General features: G+C 35.9%; 1 protein-coding gene across 4 annotated transcripts in view; it reads right to left on the reverse strand.

Moving 5' to 3' along the window:
- The window catches only part of PPP1R12A (protein phosphatase 1 regulatory subunit 12A), a 152,447-nt gene that overhangs the window by 19,656 nt on the left and 112,495 nt on the right, over positions 1-20,296 (reverse strand). The window contains exons 13-19 of one of the 4 annotated variants that reach the window (XM_082634438.1): positions 19,879-20,010; positions 19,306-19,482; positions 12,880-12,970; positions 11,247-11,447; positions 10,836-11,004; positions 8,189-8,310; positions 4,142-4,207 (exon numbers count right to left, since the gene is read on the reverse strand). In XM_082634438.1, coding sequence (XP_082490564.1) covers positions 4,142-4,207; positions 8,189-8,310; positions 10,836-11,004; positions 11,247-11,447; positions 12,880-12,970; positions 19,306-19,482; positions 19,879-20,010 — 958 coding nt within the window. Of the gene's footprint in view, positions 1-4,141; positions 4,208-8,188; positions 8,311-10,835; positions 11,005-11,246; positions 11,448-12,879; positions 12,971-19,305; positions 19,483-19,878; positions 20,047-20,296 lie in introns of all 4 variants that reach the window. The other 3 variants (XM_082634437.1, XM_082634439.1, XM_082634440.1) reach the window with 3 other exon arrangements.

A 20,296-nucleotide genomic window follows, 5' to 3' on the forward strand; every position in this document is an offset into this window, starting at 1 on the left:
TGGTTCACTGATTTAAAATTTAAGAATAAATAAAAACTCCAAGTAGTCAGAGAAATCACTCAAATTCTATTTCTTTGCCTTTAAAAAGCATGGTGCTAGTATTGGTTATGTTTTATATTTTAAAAATTGTAGTAGAAAGCACATAAAACAAAATATACCATGTAAGCCACTTTTAAGAGTATAGTTCAGTAGCACTGACGATATTCACACTGTTGTGCAACAGCTCTCTAGAATTTTTTTCATCTTGCAAAACTGTGATTTTATACTTATTAAACAAAACCTCATATTCTCCTACCCCTAGCTCCTGGCAACCACAATTCTACTTTCTGTTACCCATGAGTTTGAATACTCTAGGTACCTCATTTAGGTAGAATCACACAGTATGTGTTTCTTGTGAATTGCTTATTTCACTTAGCATAATGTCCTTGTGGTTCCCTGTGTTTCAAAATAATTTTTCCAAAGTAAAAAAGCCCTTTAAGTTTTTCTAATTACAGTACCATAAACTCATATAAAATACCACAGTATAAAAAGTTCCTCTATAATTCCCCATCTCTCAAACACCCTAGATAACCACTGTTAATCTTTTCTGTATACATCTTTGTGAACACATAAAATATCTATCCATGCAAATACATTTTGATATATTCCCAACTAATAGACAATTAGGATGTTTTCAATATTTTGCTTCAAGAGCCATGCTGCTGTTAACACTTTAGACTTGTCTTTCCAAACTTAAGTCATTTCATTGGGAATAAATTTCTCAAAGTGGAATTGCTAAGCTAAAAGGCATGAACTTTTTCTCAAGCCTTCAGATTTGTACTGCTAAATTGATTTCCCAAGAAAACATATTAATTATAATCCCAAAATCTTATATGAAAATGCCTATTTCAATACTAATCATGCCAAACCTAAGCATTATTAACCTTTGCCAATTTCACTTTTGTATTAATTGTTATATCTTTGGTTATTAATCAGAGTAAATGTAGTTTAAGCTTGTTGGCCATTTATATTTCTTCTTTTGTAACATTTATAAATTTCATGGATTCTGCCTCTATTTTACTGTCTTTTAAATAGTACAAATATTAATCTTCTAAATGTTACAAAAGAGGGCTAAGCTTATTCACTTTTTAAAATTTTATTTATTTATTTATGGCTGCACTGGGTTTTCATTGCTGTGCACAGGCTTTCTCTAGTTGCGGCAAGTGGGGGCTACTCTTCGCTGCGGTGTGCGGGCTTCTCACTGTGGTGGCTTCTCTTGTTGTGGAGCACGGGCTCTAGGCGCACGGGCTTCAGCAGTTGTGGCTCGCGGGCTCTAGGGCACAGGCTCAGTAGTTGTGGTGCATGGGCTTAGTTGCTCCACGGCCTGTGGGATCTTCCTGGACCAGGGATCGAACCTGTATCCCCTGCATTGGCAGGCGGACTCTCAACCACTGCGCCATCAGGGAAGCCCCAGCTTATTTACTTTTAACTGAGCAAATGTGTCTCAATTTTAATACGGGAGTCTTTTTTGCCATTTTCTAGATTTACATGTTTAAATAATCAAATCTGCTAATCTTTTCTTTCTAGTTTCTTGCCTTGGTGTCTGTCTCACTTAAATTTTTGATTTATTACTAATGTTCTTTTCATGGTAAAAGTTTTATCATCCAATAGTTTAATGAAACCAAATTATAATAACCCAAGCAACAGAAGCCCCATTTTTGGAAATAATGAACCATATTATGATAAAGTAATTCAAATTTCATCTTAATTTTAATTTATATCCTAAAGGTAGCTTCACAGGTAATTCAAAATATTTAACAACTTTTTGGCAACTTACAATTTACTTTGAAGCAAAAAAGTATATGCTACAAAGCCATTTTTCAATTTGGTGAACTGGGATTCTATAAACTGGATACAAGTTTTTTTATCAGACACACTTCTGAGATAATGATAAAATGCACCGAAGAATTGTGTTGCTCATACTTTTTCACAGAAAAAAAAGGGCTGATGCTACAAATTTTCATAAGAGAGCAACACTTACTTAGTGGAAGCACTTTTCTAGTCTATTGTAAAGACACTATGGGTTAGTGTCTTAACCTCCACTCTTCCTTTTCCTCATGGTACAGCAGTCATTAAGTTTAGATAAGATAGTATGTAGCCCACATTAGCAGCAAAACAGCTGCAATATATCAGTAGTAGGCCTTGTCTGACATAGAGGGTTGTGTAATATAACTGAATTATAATAAATTCTCTTTGTTTAATCCAGTTTAAGCTGGGTTTTGCGTTACTTGTAACTGAAAAAAATGCTAGCACAAAGTAAGATCAAAACAATCCTCTATTTAAAATGAACAAAAACTATTTAAATTGTTTGGAACTAAGAAAAATTTTCTTCATAGAAACAATATTCTACTCAACCTTAATGTATCTCATGTATAATTTTAACAGTAAAACTTAAATATAACATATATCAATATGCTTCAAAATCACAACTTTGTAAGCCAGAAAATCTTTCCCCTCCTATCCCAGCCTGCTGGGATGGGGGATCTGGGTGATATGGCAGTGAGAAGGGTCAGCTGGAGATGGTTTACTAATTCCTTTGCTTTTGTTTACCTGTCCATTGTTTTTCCTTGAAAGATGGGAGTTCATAGTGGGCAAGGAAGATGATGGACAAGTTTACAGAATATAATAAAGAAGAGACATAGGTGAAATGGGTGAGTGCTGACAACTGATAGGCAAAGGGTTTAAAAATGACAAAACTTTTGCCCTGCCAATAATTTACCCTTGTTAGTAATTAATTCCTCAATCTGTCTAGCTATCTAAAGGTAAAATAAAAGTAACTTTTGGGTCAAAATAGGCCCTAAGAGTAATGTCCAGAGTCACCTAGCACAGAGAACCAACTTCTGGGCACTTCACATTGTTGCAGATCCCTGCAACTGAAAGTAATTTTAACAGCTTTATGTAGGAACGCCAAGTCAAAATGAAGAAAATATGATCAGAATACCATTTCAGGCTAGACAGTGCTGAGTTTAAAACATTAAGACTAACTTATGTTGTACAGATCTACCCTTATGTGAATACAGCTCTTCTAAGTATGTCAGCTTTGTGCACAGCCAAACAATAGGGAACAGAGGGGCAAAAAAACTAGTGGGAAGAAACTTTCATCATCTGCTAGCTATGCAAACTTGTCATTCAAACTTGCCTTAGTTTCTTCATCAATACTGAGGGGGCAAGGTGGGGGGACTTTTCCTGAAGATTATTGGGGAAGATCAGCTGTGATAAGGAATGTGAAATCTTTTAGAGACACTACATTTCTAAACAAATGTAAAGCAAGTTAAAATGACCTATTATCTTCTCCAGAATACAGCTTTGCCATTTACAAAACTAAAATCTGGATCTGGTAAGGTATGCACTACTTCTGGATATTCTTTAGATATTTTTCTTTGGTCAAAGGTTATTACAGGTAGCCCCTGCTTTTCAAAAGTTCGTTTACGCCACTTTGCTTTTACGAGAAAAGGCAAAAAGTGCACAGTACTCAACATGTTTTACAGCGAGCCATTACAGAGGCGGCACACCCTCAGCAGCAAAAGAGGCACCGCCAAGCTCCTTCCCTGGGAACTACACTCAGTTTAAGCTGTCACAGCTTTGGACTGTGTCTTTGAGCACCACAATTTATCTCAATTTATCTCTTGCAACCGGTAGCAAGATGTGTCCTAAGGTAATTCCCTCTTCACTTTATGTGGCTTACTGAAGATTATGGAACACTCTACTTTTGGAGAGCAGTGGAAACCTGTATTCTCTTCTTTGTTTTTTCTTTTCAACTTTGAAGGTTAATTTACATATTTCTTTTCAACTTTGAAGGTTAATTTACATACAATAAACTACATCCACTTAGAGTACACAGTTTGATGAGTTTTGACAGTTGTGTATATCCAAAAAAATACCTCTACAATCAAGATCTAGAACATTCCCAATGTCTCTAAAATACTCTTTGTGCCCCTTTCCAGTCCCTCCACGCCTGATTCCAGAAAACCACTGATGGTCTATCCCCAGCAGGCAGGTACAGTGTGCAGTAACTGTCTGACATAAATAAATATAAACACAAGTAAACAGTAACCCTTAAAAAATACGAATACTTCTAAATACAAAAAGTAATGTTATTTACCTGAGTTTCTTTCTTATTGGATCCCTCTTCTGTATCTGATTGTTGTTCTTGTTCATTTTCATCACTCTAAAATAGATTTTAAAAAAGTAAAGATAAATTTCAAACGATTAATATTTAAATACATTAGGATTTTTATAATTTAAAATGACCCTTGAGAAAAACCTAACAGGAAATGGATCAAAAGGAAAACTGTTTTTTAAGTGTGACTTTTTTTGCCTTATTTAGAGGAAGCCTATCTTGTCTGCATGGTACAATATAAGTAGGTTAGCGTATATGGTGAAGAAAGACCATGTACCTAACATTCTGATTTAGGAAACACATACTGGGGATGAGGAAGCTGGAGGCTTAGCATGAAAAAGATGATACTCAATTTTATATTGTAATGTTACTGCATGTACTTTAATAGTCAATATAGATACTATGTAGCTGCTCAACTATAATGAGGCAGCAAAAATAGGAAACTCCTTAAGTAAGAAAAGCTCTATTCTATAAGCTTGGCAAGATTTATACAACGGTCCTATTATATTTAGGTAGTTCAGCTATCTAGAAATTTTTTGGGAATTTACAGCACACCAAATAGAAAACTAAGGTCTCAGTAGGCTAAAAACCTAGACTCCCAGACAATAGGAATATTCCACTAGAAGGCCTGAACATCTCAACAAACCATAAAGGATTGAAAGAAAAGGGAAATTTGCAATCAAACATATCTGGCTCAGGCTCACTATAAAAATACCACAGGCTTTAAAACTAAATCATCCTATTTCACACTGGTACAGCTATTTTCAGCTGTGTGACTTAGTGTAAATTTATTAAAAAAATTTTTGAGCCACAGTTATCTCCTCCACAAGTGGGGATAAAAACCTTATAGAATTGCCCTAAGGATTATAGAGGATCTTTGTACAAACTATCATGTGGTACCTAGCAAAAATGATATGTGAAGTTACTGAGTGAACAGGAGAAATCAATGCTGCTACTGCCAGTATTACTTATTAATATAAATGTATTAATTCCGCAACATGAACTAATTATCTTTATGCGTTACTGTTTCATGGAAGAACACAGGAACTGGAAATTTAAAAACTGGGGAGGGGACTTCCCTGGTGGCACAGTGGTTAAGAATCCGCCTGCCAATGCAGGGGACACGGGTTTGATCCCTGGTCCAGGAAGATCCCACATGCCGTGAAGCAACTAAGCCCATGTGCCACAACTACTGAGCCTGCGCTCTATAGAGCCTGTGAGCCACAACTACTGAACCCGCATGCCTAGAGCCTGTGCCCTACAACAAGAGAAGCCACCACAATGAGAAGCCCGTGCACCGCAACGAAGAGTAGCCCCCACTTGCCGCAACTAGAGAAAGCCCGAGCACAGCAACAAAGACCCAATGCAGCCATAAATAAATAAATAAATAAACTTATTTAAAATGAAAAAAAAAAAAAGTGGGGAGGCTCAGACGTCCTGAAAAGTAGTAACTAAGGAAAAAAAAAGGAAACCTAATAATATAACAGAGTAAAAACACTACCTTATCTTTGACAGAGCCCTTGGTTCTTTTTGTATATTTTCTGATATAGGTCCAATCATGAGGCCATGAAAAGGGAAGGAGACTTGTGCTGATGGTTGATTACAACACAATTCAATGCAAGCTCAAACTAAAGAGATGAGTATTGCCCATATGGATCTCAGGAAGAACTCTTATAATGCTGGTTAAGTGTATGACTCCAGAAAGAGGATTTCTGAAGGGAGAGCTGGTGTACATAAAATTGGGGAAACATAAATACTGTATAATAAACCTTTGCCTGTCAAACCCCCAATACATATAAGGTATTAAAAAGATAATTTTTAAGTAGGAAGAGTTACTATGTTAAGGTGCTAAGACTGTGAGGTTTTATGTTACTCTTATTAAAATGTTACTGGGCAATCAGTGAGAATCAACCAGACATCATGTACTTCCTGACAGAGGACAAAACACCCTGCCAAGAGAATACTGAACCAAAATCTGATCATTTCTCTACCTCAAACTACCAATTTATAGGAAACATAAAAAGCTCCATGACTGTGTTAAACTACAGTTCAGGGATATAACCCAGTTCATTCAAAAATAACTGTAAGAAGAAAAGAGATGGAGGACATAACTGATTACAAGAGACTTTAAAGAAATAACTAATCATAATGTATGGTCCTTATTTGGTTCCTACTCAAATCAGCAAAGTATAAAATTAGAACAGGGACCTCCCTGGTGGTCCAGTGGGTAAGACTCTGCTCCCAATGCAGGGGGCCCGGGTTTGATCCCTGGTCGGGGAACTAGATTCCACACGCATGCTGCAACTGAGAGTCCACACGCCGCAACTAATAGACCTGGCAATGCCAAAATAAATAAATAAATAAATAAATATTTAGGACTTCCCTGGTGGCGCAGTGAGAATCTGCCTGCCAATGCAGGGGACACAGGTTCGAGCCCTGGTCTGGGAAGATCCCACATGCCATGGAGCAACTAAGCCCGTGCACCACAACTACTGACCCTGCACTCTAGAGCCCGTGAGCCACAACTACTGAGTCCACACCCTGCAACTACTGAAGCCCGTGTGCCTAGAGCCTGTGCTCCATAACAAGAGAAGCCACTGCAATGAGAAGGCCGAGCACCGCAACAAAGAGTAGCCCCCGCTCACCACAGTTAGAGAAAGCCCACGCACAGCAACCCAACGCAGCCAAAAATAAAACAGTCTATGGAAAAACTGAGAAATCTAATACTAAATGCCTACTGAGGAGGGTCTTGCAACAAAGCAAATAAATTCTAGCCATATGCCCAGAAAGATTCAGGAATTGTAGATTAAAAAAAAACCCAAAAAAATCAAAATAAAATAAAATAACTATTTAAAAAATAAAATAAAATTACAACAAACCATTTATGGCAATATGAGTCAACAGGACATTAAAACTGACTGGATATTCAATATTAAGGATTTATTGTCAATTTATTTAAAAATAAACGTGATCATGGTATTGTGATTATTGTGGTTACTTTTATTATTTTTTAAAAATAAAATTTTAATATTTTTTAAAAAGGTGTCCTTATTTCTTAAAAACACAGACTGAAGTTTTTACATATAAAATGATATTACTAAGATTTTCTTCAAAATAATATGAGAGTTGGGAAAGTGGTGGGGATTTAGCTTAAACAATAAAACCTGGGGTGGGGCCATATACTTTTTTATGTTTGAACTTTTCTGTATTAAAAAATTTTTTTAATGAAAAAAAAAATCAACTGGCTAAAAAAACAATCCTCCCAAAACCAAATTATTTCTGCCTTCCTGTAGGTATATGTTGTATTGAAACAGTATAAATTTTACTTTAACCAGGTTACCCCATAGCTCTTCTTTCTCTTGCATATGAATATCAATGTCAGGCATACAATCAGGGATCAAGAAAAAAAAATTTTAATTTATAGGACTGTTATAATTTGATAAGTAAAGCACTGCATCTATCCAGCATCACCTGAGATGGAAATAGTTATGTATATCATAATCATATTCATGAAAATAGGATTAAATGTAAAGCATCTTTCTTTCAAGAACCGCTAAGATAGGGGCTTCCCAGGTGGCGCAGTGGTTGAGGGTCTGCCTGCCGATGCGGGGGGCGCAGGTTCGTGCCCCGGTCCGGGAGGATCCCATGTGCCGCGGAGCGGCTGGGCCCGGGAGAGGCCACAGCAGTGAGAGGCCCGTGTACCGCGGGGAAAGAAAAAGAAAAAAAAAAAAGAACCGCTAAGATCAATGAGCAGTTTAGCCATTATACAATAATCAACATCTGTACACTGAGCTGCAGCCATTATTATTTTTATTCCAATATTGGGACAGTATTCTTGCTTTTAATACCAGAAATCTAAGTAGTTGTTTATTCTTATAAAGAAGAACTCTTCTGATTTAAATAAGTCAGCTCTAACACATAGTGATGATCTAAAGAATATATAATCTGAGGCATATAAGAAATCATTAGTGTACATTCTTGGAAAGATTAAGCATACTATCAAGTAGTTATATTTTAATAGCTTCTCACATCTTGTGTCCAGAATGAAACTCCTGTAGATCTTCTTTTCTCTCTTGGTCGCCGTCGTTCTCTGATTGATTTAGGTTGTGATTTATCTTCTCCCTCTTTTTCTTCTTCTCTCTTTTCTCCCTCTGTTAAGGATTAAAATTATTCATATGGCAGCCATGTATCTTGATAGTATTTTGCAGTGTACATGTGAAAATAATTCTAAGTCAACCTCCTTTGTGAAGCCTTCTAAAATTCTCCAATCAGAAATAATTTTTGCCCCTCCCAGTGCTCCTATAACACTTGGCTTAAACATGTATCTGTATCTCTCATTAGATACGTTTTTGAGAATCAAGATAAGAACTAGTTTTAATTACGTCATTTTTCTAGTGCCTAAAACAAAAATTTTGCTAAAAAGACACACTTACTATTTGCTGAACAGAAAATAATTGAATCCTACGAAGAGAATGGGGTCCCAGTTATTAACGTCTGACAGAAAGATAGTTATTATACCTAACATTAACACTTCAACATAGTTATTATACCCAAACAGTGCATAATGATGGAACAGCTAGTGGGCATCATACAAATTTATCAGTTTCTGCTTCTACCATTCCCAGTCCTCCTTCAGCAGTAGAACGAATACAGTAGTCACTTAATTTTCTATTAGTATCTAAGAGCAAACCTTTTTTTTTGTTGCTGGGGAAAGAATTATCTTTTATTAAAAACAAATCAATGTTAGTCTTCAAATTTGTTCCCTTCCTCGGATAGTTAAAATAGCTTCAGACTTACATACTAGAAGAATATTAGGGCCTCTGAATATGCTGTAAAAAGTAGACAGGGCTTCCCTAGTGGCGCAGTGGTTGGGGGTCTGCCTGCCAATGCTGGGGACACAGGTTCGATGCCTGGTCCAGCAGGATCCCACATGCCGTGGAGCGGCTAAGCCTGTGTACCACAACTACTGAGCCTGCGCTCTGGAGCCCACGAGCCACAACTACTGAAGCCTGTGCATCTAGGGCCCGTGCTCCACAACGGGAGAAGCCGCCGCAATGAGAGGCCCACACACCGCAACAAGGAGTGGCCCCTGCTCACTGCTGCAACTGGAGAGAGCCCTTGGGCAGCAATGAAGACCCAACGCAGCCAAAAAAAAAAGTAGATTGTAAAAAAAAAAAAAAAGATATATATGGAACAAAGTAACGTTAAAAATGATTTTTAAAAGGCTCCTTGTGTCATTGTCTCCTTGCTGTGCAGAAAAAGAAGCAAAAGAAACCCCAGAATTATAGTATTAAGAGGGGTTTTAAAGTTGCTTTTAGAATTAGTTTACAGCAAAGGTCGCAAACTCCAACACAGAGAGTGGCCATCCAGGCAGGTTACATAGAGGTAAAATGGGCCAGGAGGGCACTACTCCAAAGGGGTGGGGGTGGGGCTGCTACTACTTGGCTCTAATCAATTGTTGACCTGTGAGAATTCAGAGCTAGCGTGGCCATATCTTCCAACTTTTCAATAGAAGACAGAAATCTGAACTTTTATGCAGATACCCCTAATTTTAAATGTTGGCTCAAAATTTTTACAAACATTAGATGGGCCTCACACTTAGTGGTTTAAAGAACTGAAATATCTCAATGACCAACAAAAGAAAAGCCAGCTGGAAGTTGAAAAAAATTTAATTTTCTGAAGTTTATTCCTACATGATTACTGATATTATCGTGACTACAATGAAGACTTTGCTTTAAAAAAATTTTTTTTTAATTAATTTATTTTATTTTTGGCTGCGTTGGGTCTTTGTTGCTGCACGTGGGCTTTTCTCTAGTTGCAGCAAGCAGGGGCTACTCTTCATTGCAGTGTGCGGGTTTCTCATTGTGGTGGCTTCTCTTGTTGCAGAGCACAGGCTCTAAGTGCATGGGTTTCAGTAGCTGTGGATCACGGGCTCTAGAGCACAGGTTCAGTAGTTGTGGCGCACAAGCTTTGTTGCTCGCCGGCATGTGGGAACTTCCCAGACCAGAGCCCGAACCCGTGTTCCCTGCACTGGCAGGCAGATTCTTAACCACTGCACCACCATGGAAGCCTGAGATTTTGCTTTTAAAATATAAAATACCTACAATTAGGAATAATTTTATTTAGTAGCCATCTCTTATTTAAAGGAGGAGTTAATTAGTGTTTACATAGGAAGCTTATATGAAATAATAGGAAATGTTAATAGCATCAATATGCCAATATATAGCTGAAAAAGAAATCTATTTCTCAAGAAATAAGCATAAAAATAAGTTTTTTTGGCAAGGACATTACATATGTTAAATGATTTTTATTTAAAACAACTTCACAGAAAACAATTAAAAGATATCTACATAATATGCAAGAAATGACTTGAAACATTAATAAAATGCTCCTGGAAATAATCACCCCACCAGTTTTTCAATACTAACTTTTCTATGTTGATGGACATAAAGATTTTTGAAGGCAATAAAGATATACGTATCAATGCCAGACCATATTATTTTCTGTCTTTATTTTCTACTTTTCTCATTCTCAACCATCATGTTCTTTCTGGTTAGGGAGAATGAGTCCTAGTTTAGGATGTTGTTTCTCTTCTGTTAAACTATTAGTTAGGGAAAACCAACTCAAAGAATTAATCTGAAGGAAACAAAGTGTTTTCAAAATTTGGTCTTCTTACCTCTTTCATTTTCCTTTGTTAATCCTCTGGAGTAAGCAGAAGTTATACCTACAAGACTATTTGGCCTGTTTAGTTGACTTGAAGCATAGAGTGAACTACTCATGGTAGAAAGCGAAGAGGATGGAGTGGTTGAACTTGAAGTTGATACTGGTCTGTAGCGTTGATAAGTCTGTGAAACATTAAAATTAACACCCATTTGAAATATTAAACATAGATAAAAACTTATAAGACACTTAAATTATTTCAAAGGAAAAGTAATGTTCTAATCATGTCAAAATAATTTAGATTTCCAGTTAAAATCCTTATGGATATTTTGTATATGGTTTGTTAGTATATAAATCTCTTGCATCTTGAGAATCACAGGAGCTATCCGTGCCACCTGACCTAGCGGTGTTGTTGGTATACTATTACCTCATCATATGTTCTGGAGTACTTTTGTTTATGTTCATCTTCTCTAGATGTCTCTGACTCCTTCTTTTCTTCTTGCTTCTCTTTATCCTGTTTTTCTTTTTCCTCTTTTTCTTTTTCTTCATTTTCTTGTTCTCTGGTTCGGGTAGAACGACTCCTTCCTATCGTTTTCTCAGCTTCCTGAAGATCAGTCAATGTCACCCCCTGCACGCAAAGAAAGATAAATTTAACTATGAGAGGCACTAAGGCTCATTTCAAAGGAATATTTTATAAGTAGATATATTAAATATGAATGTATTAAAAGTCAAAGATGCATGTTTGGAATTGGTTTGCAAATTGAAACAGAATTTCTAGTCACATTCATTCTATGAAGAATCATCATGAGCAAGCACAATAATAGGTACTGGGAAAGAAATAAAATATGTGCAAGAAATTGTCTCTGTATTCAAGAAATTAAAAGAATAGCACAGGAACTGACCATATGAATATAAATATTCCCAAGAAGTTCAGAGAAAGAATGAAAAACCAATATATGCATTATTTATATATTAAATTGATATGTATTTATGTTTCTATATATGTATATGCACACAGAGAAGATTTCAGTAAAGAAGTAATTTTTGAAGGTTAAGTCTTGAAAAGAATAGGTTGGATTTCAAGAAGTTAAGACACGAAGACAGAAAAAATATGTTAAGTAATGGCAAGGATTAAACACTTGACTCTGGGGACTTCTCTGGTGGTCCAGTGGTCAAGAATCTCTCTTCCAATGCTGGGCATGTGGGTCTGATCCCTGGTCGAGGAAATAAGATCCCACATGCCGCGGAGCAACTAAACCCGCGTGCCACAACTACTGAGCTCACGTGCCTCAACAAGAGAGCCCACGTGCCACAAACTATTGAGCCCATGCACTCTGGAGCCTGCGCGCCACAACTACAGAGCCCACATGCCCTGGAGCTCACGCGCCATAACTAGAGAGAGAAAATCCACACACCACAACTAGAGAGAAGCCCACACGCTGCAACGAAGAGCCCACGTGCCTCACCGAAAAGACCCCATATGCCTCAACAAAGATCCTGCGTGTTGCAACTAAGACCCGAGGTAGCCGAAAAAATAAAGAAAATAAATAAATAAAATAAATAAACAGTTGAATCTGGACTTTGGAGCCCCTCAACTGTAGGAAAGGGAAGACACGAGAGATACAGGAGAGAGAATGGCGATGGGGTAAGAAGTTGATAACTAGCTTGAGTGACATTTTTCTCATAATTGTATATCAGCTTTTTGATATACCTAATATAAAAGACCTATTTCCCATACCTTCCAAATACGCATAGAATTCTTTAATAATTATGCGACATCATATATGATTAATTTTAACACTGATCAAATACCCTGAGCCAGACACTATATTAGGAGTAGAAAAATAAATACTTAAAGACATACAAAGGCATATGCTACTTAGACGAAATGTAACATTAACAGTATAGCCACATAAAAAGGCTACGGTAGGATTGCTAAGGCAGCTTTTATCTTTTAAGATTATTCATATTATATAGTGACATCAATATTTTCACAGAAATGTGAAAAAGTGAAAGATAATTTATTTTGAACTTTTATATATTATACACATTAAATATACCTGTGTTGATCTTCTAGACTGTCTTGCTTGTCTAGATCTTGCTTTTCTTTGGGATTCAGACTCTTCATCTCTAACAGGAGTGAGGTATGATCTACAGTAATAAATAAAAATTGTCACTTGGAGATGCAATACCTGTGAATGTAATTACACATGAACGTGCGTAAGTGAAACATTTAAGTTTAGCATTTTAATGGATTTTAAGAAAGAGTCTTCAGAAAATGGTTAAACCCACTCTGAAATTCAACAATGCAATTTGATAGTTTTTTAGATTGGAACTACTCATATTAACATATTTTTAAAGTTCTTCCTAACCACAGTTTTGTTTGTTTTTAAACTAGGTAGCATCATTCCTCTTAGCTCCTTTCTTGATTTCCTGCAACACCATCCTAGATGATATGTGAAGTTACAAGGTTAAACTCTAGACTGTCAATGTCTTTTTATGGTAAAGGACTGAATGTAATATTTAGGATATGGGGTGACTAGTGAGGAAGCAGCACTCCCTGCATTCTTGTCATTGTGCATTTACTAATAATGTTTTTGGCAGACATCACACTCTTGTTCATACCTTAAGTCCTCTAAAAATTCAAGTGTTTTTATACACGAACTGCTTTAAAATCAGCATCTTATTCTTGGGTCACTGATTTTCTCATACAGAGAAGAGGATTTGGCATTTATGTTCACTAGATTTTATATTATAAATCTAAGCCTATGTTCCATCCTGTCACAAGGTATGCACAATTTCAAAAGCATGCAATCTATGTCAAGAGGTAAATAATGAATTAAAGGGTTGAACAAGCAAAGACAAGGCAGAACCCTGCAACATAAGAAAACTTCCTTCTTATGATCAATATTATTCAGGAAGTTCAATTGTTAACACTTTATCTAGTTATACTACCATCTAGCTCACATTTCTCAGAGAACATTCTGAACTTGAGTATCTCTATTTTCTGTTGTTCATTAAGTTTATCAATAACCTATCATCATACCCCTATCTCCAAATGTTATTATTTAAAAACTGTTAACCTTAGTGTTCTTCTCAATTTGTAATTCATTCTGCTCTTTAACCTCCCTGACGCTATTCACATATTTGTAACAAACTTTAGAATTTATTCTTTGTTTTATGCCTTATGTTTTATTTTTTCTGTGTCCTTTAAAGCTCTAAGTTCAGAGAGTATGACCCATCTTCAAACACCTTACAGTTATTTACAGTTCCTTCAGAATTCTTTTTAGAGAACTCTCATTCTTTTTGATACATAGGAACGTGTCTTTCCCTCCAAAGTCTTGAATTTTTTGGAATCTGTCTCTCTAAAACTAGAATACAAGATTCATTATTCCTAGGATTTGTCTCCTTGGATAACTAACCCTAAGACGACATAGTCATTTCTCACCCAAGATCCTGGTTGCCTCCATTTCATCAATTAACTCCTACTTATTGGTTAAAGTTAGTTCTAGAGGACTGTTTCTTCTTGCTTCTACTCTAATCACAGATAAACTGTAAAGCAAGGTAAGTCAAAAATTCTCAAGAGGGTGTTTTTACTTGAATGAGACATCCAGCAAACTTAGTTGAAAATCCCATCACTTCTATATTCTGACTTGTTGTTTTTATCATCTGCTTTGAGAAAATGTCACTTGTGTTCTCTATTCGGCTGAATAACTTATGGCACTATATGATAAGGATAAAACTTTTTTTCCCTCTTTATCCGTATGTTTTCTATCATTTTTTACCTCTAGGTTTCTAGAATATCCTGAACAATTATGTCTTTTTGCTATCATAGTAGCACTACATTTATCTCATCAATAAGGCACAGCTTATCAAATTGAAGCATTTCACTGAAGAGCTCTATCCTATCAAATTTGGTTTCTATTAAAAACTGGTACTGACTTAAGTTCATAAATAAAATTTTAATTTTTTTAATTAAAAAAAATTTGTCTCCCTAAAAGTGAAAGGCAAGGGAGAAGTCACTAAATAAAACATTTTGCTTACCACCATTTCCATAGTTTAACTTTCTCTTAGTTGAAATTCTGTATGGCTTCATCTGTACCAACGCACAAACCCAGAGATGAATACAACTGGTAGGATACCGGCCCTCTCTCCCTTCTATGATGCTCAAAAGCTTGATATTCCTTTTTCTCCCATTGTTTTATTATTTCTATTCTATATATCAATTCTCTTGAGTTTTAAGGTTTTTATTCAGCTATAACAGATACTTTCTCATTTTTATTACAACTCCAGTGATTTTCTGGGACAAGAAAGAGGATAACCAATAAATTTGTTGTTAGAGTTTAAGAAACATTAATTCTGCAATACGATTTTGGTATCGTTTGTTGTAGAAGTTGATTATATAAATGTGGAAAATACTATACATTCTAACCTTCTCCAGGAAAATAACAATATATTAGAGGGTCTGAAAAGGACTGAGGGAAGAAACCTGTTTAACTGTGTTTAACTCAGCATTTTCCAAGACCATTTAAGCAGGAAAAACTTTTTTTTTCTTTTGTGGTACATCTATTAAATGTGTAAAAGTTCTCTGTGAAATATTAGCCTGTAAAATGGCTATTTTTTTCATCCATTCATTTAACACTTATTTATGCATCTACAGGTCCTATGCAATTTACTGCCTTTTGGACTTCCACCAGATGAGGAAAAAAAAAAAAAAATAACAGAAAGAGAAGAAACCTAGATGTGATAGCAAATCTAGTTTAACAAAAGTTTATAGCAGCCTAGACAGCTGCATGTATCACTTCAGCATTTCATGAGCTGCTCTGAAAGTACAAATGGACATGAAAGACTGAATTCTTATTTCCACTATGTACAAAGTTTTCATATATAGTTTAAAAGAACTGCATTGTCACTATGCCCCTTTACCCCATGGCAAATAGCACTATCAACCATCACACTCTCTCCCAAGAAGCCTAGATTCTTTTTCAATACTTTCAAGCTGCCATGAAAGTTAATAAATCTATTTATCATATCTGGTTTAACATATGCAGGTTAGGGGCATAAAAATTACTAGCTGAAAGACTTGTAAAATCTGTTCATTTAAAATTTCCATACAAACATTTGCTCCAAATTAGCATAAAAACCTAGCCTATCGACTTGTAATATACGAAATATATTTGATGGTCCCCATCTGAAATTCAGTTCCTTTCTCCTCCTTGAGGTGTCTATACAGAGCAGATCTCTAAGAACAGGATGTAGAGAAAACAAATAATTCATATTTTTAATATGTGTTTAATTCCAAAGAGGTGATCATCAAAAAGATGGCAGAACATACCAAACTGCATTACTATATCATATTGTCATATTGATCTCTTTTGTATAACTGTATAGGGTATATAATTTTACTTACTAGTCTTAGATTGCCCACTATTTTATGAACAATCCAAAGGTTATTTTTAAATTAAGGTTTTTTCCCTCAGTAAAAGCAATTATTCTATATATTATTTCCCCGACATTTATTAGCTGAAATATTTATATTTGTTTATAATATTTATATTTTGGTTAGTCAACCAAATTACATCTCTAAAAAACTGAATACCAGCCCTTGCTTCTCACTCAGCATTTTTCCTTCCAGAAGGAAAATAAGTGGACAAATGGGAGCTGGCTGAGCCAAGGCAAAATGGTAGAAAAGAGTAGTTGTACCGAACCATGTGAATTCATACTACAAATACGAAGTTATTAGTAAGGTACTGTTTTGCAGTTTGAAAAGACTATGGAGAATTAGAAATGCCTAAACAATGTAAGAATTTGCCATCTTGCTCCATCTATCTATCTGTCTATCTATCTATCTATCTATCTATCTAGATATTCTGCCACCCTGCAAGGCTTGCTGGATCTGTTCCCTGACCAGGGATTGAACTCAGGCCATGGCAGTGAAAGCCTGGAATCTTAACCTCTAGGCCACCAGGGAACCTCGCCATGCTCCATCTATTTAAAGCTAGCTTCTCCTCCCTGCTCCCCAATGCCTCCTCCCTCGAATTAATCAATTGGAAATCTTTATACAAACAGAAAATTTTCATCCAAACCTGATCAATGAAAACAGGAAAAGTCAACAATAATGTGGAATTTAATAGTGTATACAGTAACTTTACATAATATCTAAAAGTACATATGTAAGGGTACCTAAAAATGGCATAAATGTATTAGTATCTTTTTCAGCCACAGTATATTCTTAAATCACCATACATACATCTGGGGGCAAATTTTCAACTATATACATTTTGAAACCATTAATGAAATTTAATTAAAAAGACAAACAGGGGAATTCCCTGGCAGTCCAGTGGTTAGGATCTGTGCCTTCACTGCTGAAGGCACTGGTTCAATCCCTGGTTGGGGAACTAAGATCCCACAAGCCAAGCAGCGCGGCCAAGAACAACAAAAAAAGACAGACAAGGCCAAAATTGCAAACAATTATTTGACATGAAACAAAACACAAACATTAATATTATTGCATACATCACTGAAACAAGTGAAACAAAATTTCTGTAATGTAGACCAGGAAAAATGTCAATAGACATATTTTATTTCTTATGATATGAGAACCTGCTCTGTCCTAACAATATCACCAAATATTTAATTCTCAATCTTTAAAGTCTTCCAGGATTTATTCTAAAAAGCTGAAACTCAATACTTTCCAACAATATAAAAAAATAAAGAAATCCGAGGTTAAGAATCATCATTTGCTTGTTCTGAAACAACTGATGATTTTGGGGAGACATTCATTGGCTTTAATTGTCATTGGAAAAATTTTTTTAAAGTATGGAATGCTAGAGATAGAAAGGATTCTAGAAGTTAAAAACTATATAAATCAAATACCTCATTTTACAGAAGAATAAATTCTGACCCACAGAGAACTCTTACCTTAGGATTAAGGCACAGCAAGGAGTAAAAGACCAAGACCTCCTGAACCTTTTCCCCTTCAGCTCCCCACCTCCCAAAAAACCAAGGCCCTCAAATTCATTTTCACTAGAAGAGAATGATGAGTGCCTATGAACCTCTAATTTCTGTAGGCTATGTGGTCTCATTGAAAACACCTCAAAAACCTAAAACGGACTAAACTTAAGAGAAAAACAAGAATAATTAAAATATGATATGACCTATACTGGTATTCAAGAACCACAGAATGCTAACTGCCTATAGTGCTGTTAGAGAAGTATCATTAAATTTCACCATCAAAATAGAAATGAAGCATAAATATATTGACAGAAACTAAAGATATAATGATAGGAAAGAAAACTTTTTTAATTAAAAAAGTTTTCAAAACATTGAACATTTTGTTACTTTTCATATATTCACCACAAATATTACTATAAGGATGCTACTACTTACAACAGGCCATGCGCTTTGCTAGGCATCAGAGACAAAAGATGTTTAAGACTGTATATGAATACTATGTGTTAGAAATAAAACCAAATTAATCTGGTTGATATTTTAGTTAAGGAAAATATCAGTTCTGTAGCTAATTTTTCAAGAATAAAATATTTAAAGAGGTTACGTTTAGTTTCCTAAGATGTTCTTTCTCAAGAGGGAAAACCAAATTCAAAGCTAGGGACTATGCATGATACAGCAGACAGAACCCTGGACTGATTCTCCTGTAATACTGGGCCTAGCCTTAGCTCTCATACTTACTAACCACATAAAAGTGGAAAAGTCACTTAATATCTCTGGGGATCAGTTTCCTTCTGTAAAGGATATCATAAAAGATAATAGGTAAATTCCTTTCCACATCTATGATTCCATACCAATTGGCTGCAACAGGAAGAAGTGAGCAATGCTCATAAAAATGTTTTAAGCACATAAAACAAATTCACAGACCCTTTAAAAAGTTTACTTAACAATTGCCTTCTATGTACCAGAATTAAAACTAAGTGAATGTAGTTAACATACTTAAAATGATTTGGCTTACACATATGCATAAGAAGCCATTCTTCACCAAAAGAATTTTAAAATGAAATTCTCAAAAATAACAACAAAAATCGTTAAACATGCATCAAATTTCTTAATAATGAGGTAGAAGGGGGAAACAATGAGAAGAATAAAAACCTGTTTTTGTCATGTTACATCTAGTTTTCCATGAGTATGATTTGCTTAGTATGTGTTTAGAGTATGCGCTTAGATCTTCATCACAAAAATGTTTTGAATTAAAGAAACCATTAAAACTAAGATGGCTAAGTGTGAAGACAACTCTCTGGCTCAGGGCCTTTAAACAAGCACATTAATTCTGTCAGAGGTGGGTTACCAAGCCTAAAGGCTAATAATTGCTAATTATATCAATTTACATAGTTCTGAGCTGATCTAGGTTACCTCATGTATTAACCTACAGAAGAGATAGTCACCAACTTCCCAAAATTAAAAAACCAAACAAAGCAAACAACTTTCATCATTGGGCAAGATAGATCAGCAGTCCTATTAGGACCTTTACACACCTGCGTCTCTCCCTGACCTCCGAAGTGGAGGAGACAGTGCCAGCAGTAGTTGCAGTCAGGGTTGTGGTAGAGGCTGCGGCATTTACAACAGTTGGAGCAACAGGAATGGTCACTGCCGTAGGAACACTGTCCTTTTCCTTTTCAGTACTATCCTCAGCCCACAAACGATTTGAGGTACTATAGCATCATAAGCAGCAACACAAAAAAGAGAAAAGGGAAACAGCTAAACAAGGAAAGCACTTTCTAGCAGCTGAAAACATGTGACTACAGGGATGGATTTTTTGAAAACATAAGGTGAGACATCTTTCATCTATGAACCAAAAAGTTCACCCAGAGCTGTCACAGAGAAATTTACACTTTAAGCAGCTTAATGCAAGGAAAGTTCGTAAGTCAGAAACTTAATATTTTTTCCCCAGACATGCATAACTGCCTCTTTTTGGAACCAATTTTTGTTTGTAAATCATTTAACAAGGTCAATGAAAAAATCCAGAGCCCCACAATCTTCTAAACAAAAACGCATGCACATACATAAGCACACAGTAGGCCTGAACACAAAATGTATCTGTGACTCACCTGCTTTGTGTGCCTGCTGAGGAAGAACCCGCTGTAATCTTTGTAGTAGTGCTTGTGCTGGAAAGCAGGCTTTTCTGAAGCCCAGCTGCAGAGGTAACTGTTGGTGTTGATGTGGTGCTTGGAACACTAGAACTAATCAAATCATCTTGTCTTCTACCAAAGGAGCAACTAAAGGAAAGAGTCATATCTATATAGAATGTGTTTGGATGTGTATTCTATAGCCAATGCCTATACATTATACAGATTCACAAGGCTAGGAAAAGAATCTAAAAGACTGTGTTCCTAAATACGCCACCGGCTCCAGCACCAAGAGTTGCATCTACAACTTGCTAGAGTCTAGATGATTTCCCTAATTTGGTAGTGTCTCATTTTACTGCATCCCCCACCCACCAACGAGATTCAAAGATGATCTGATAGT

The sequence above is a fragment of the Mesoplodon mirus genome (assembly GCF_964341445.2).
Source record: "Mesoplodon mirus genome assembly, chromosome: 11".
In the NCBI taxonomy this organism is placed as follows: Eukaryota; Metazoa; Chordata; class Mammalia; order Artiodactyla; family Ziphiidae; genus Mesoplodon; species Mesoplodon mirus.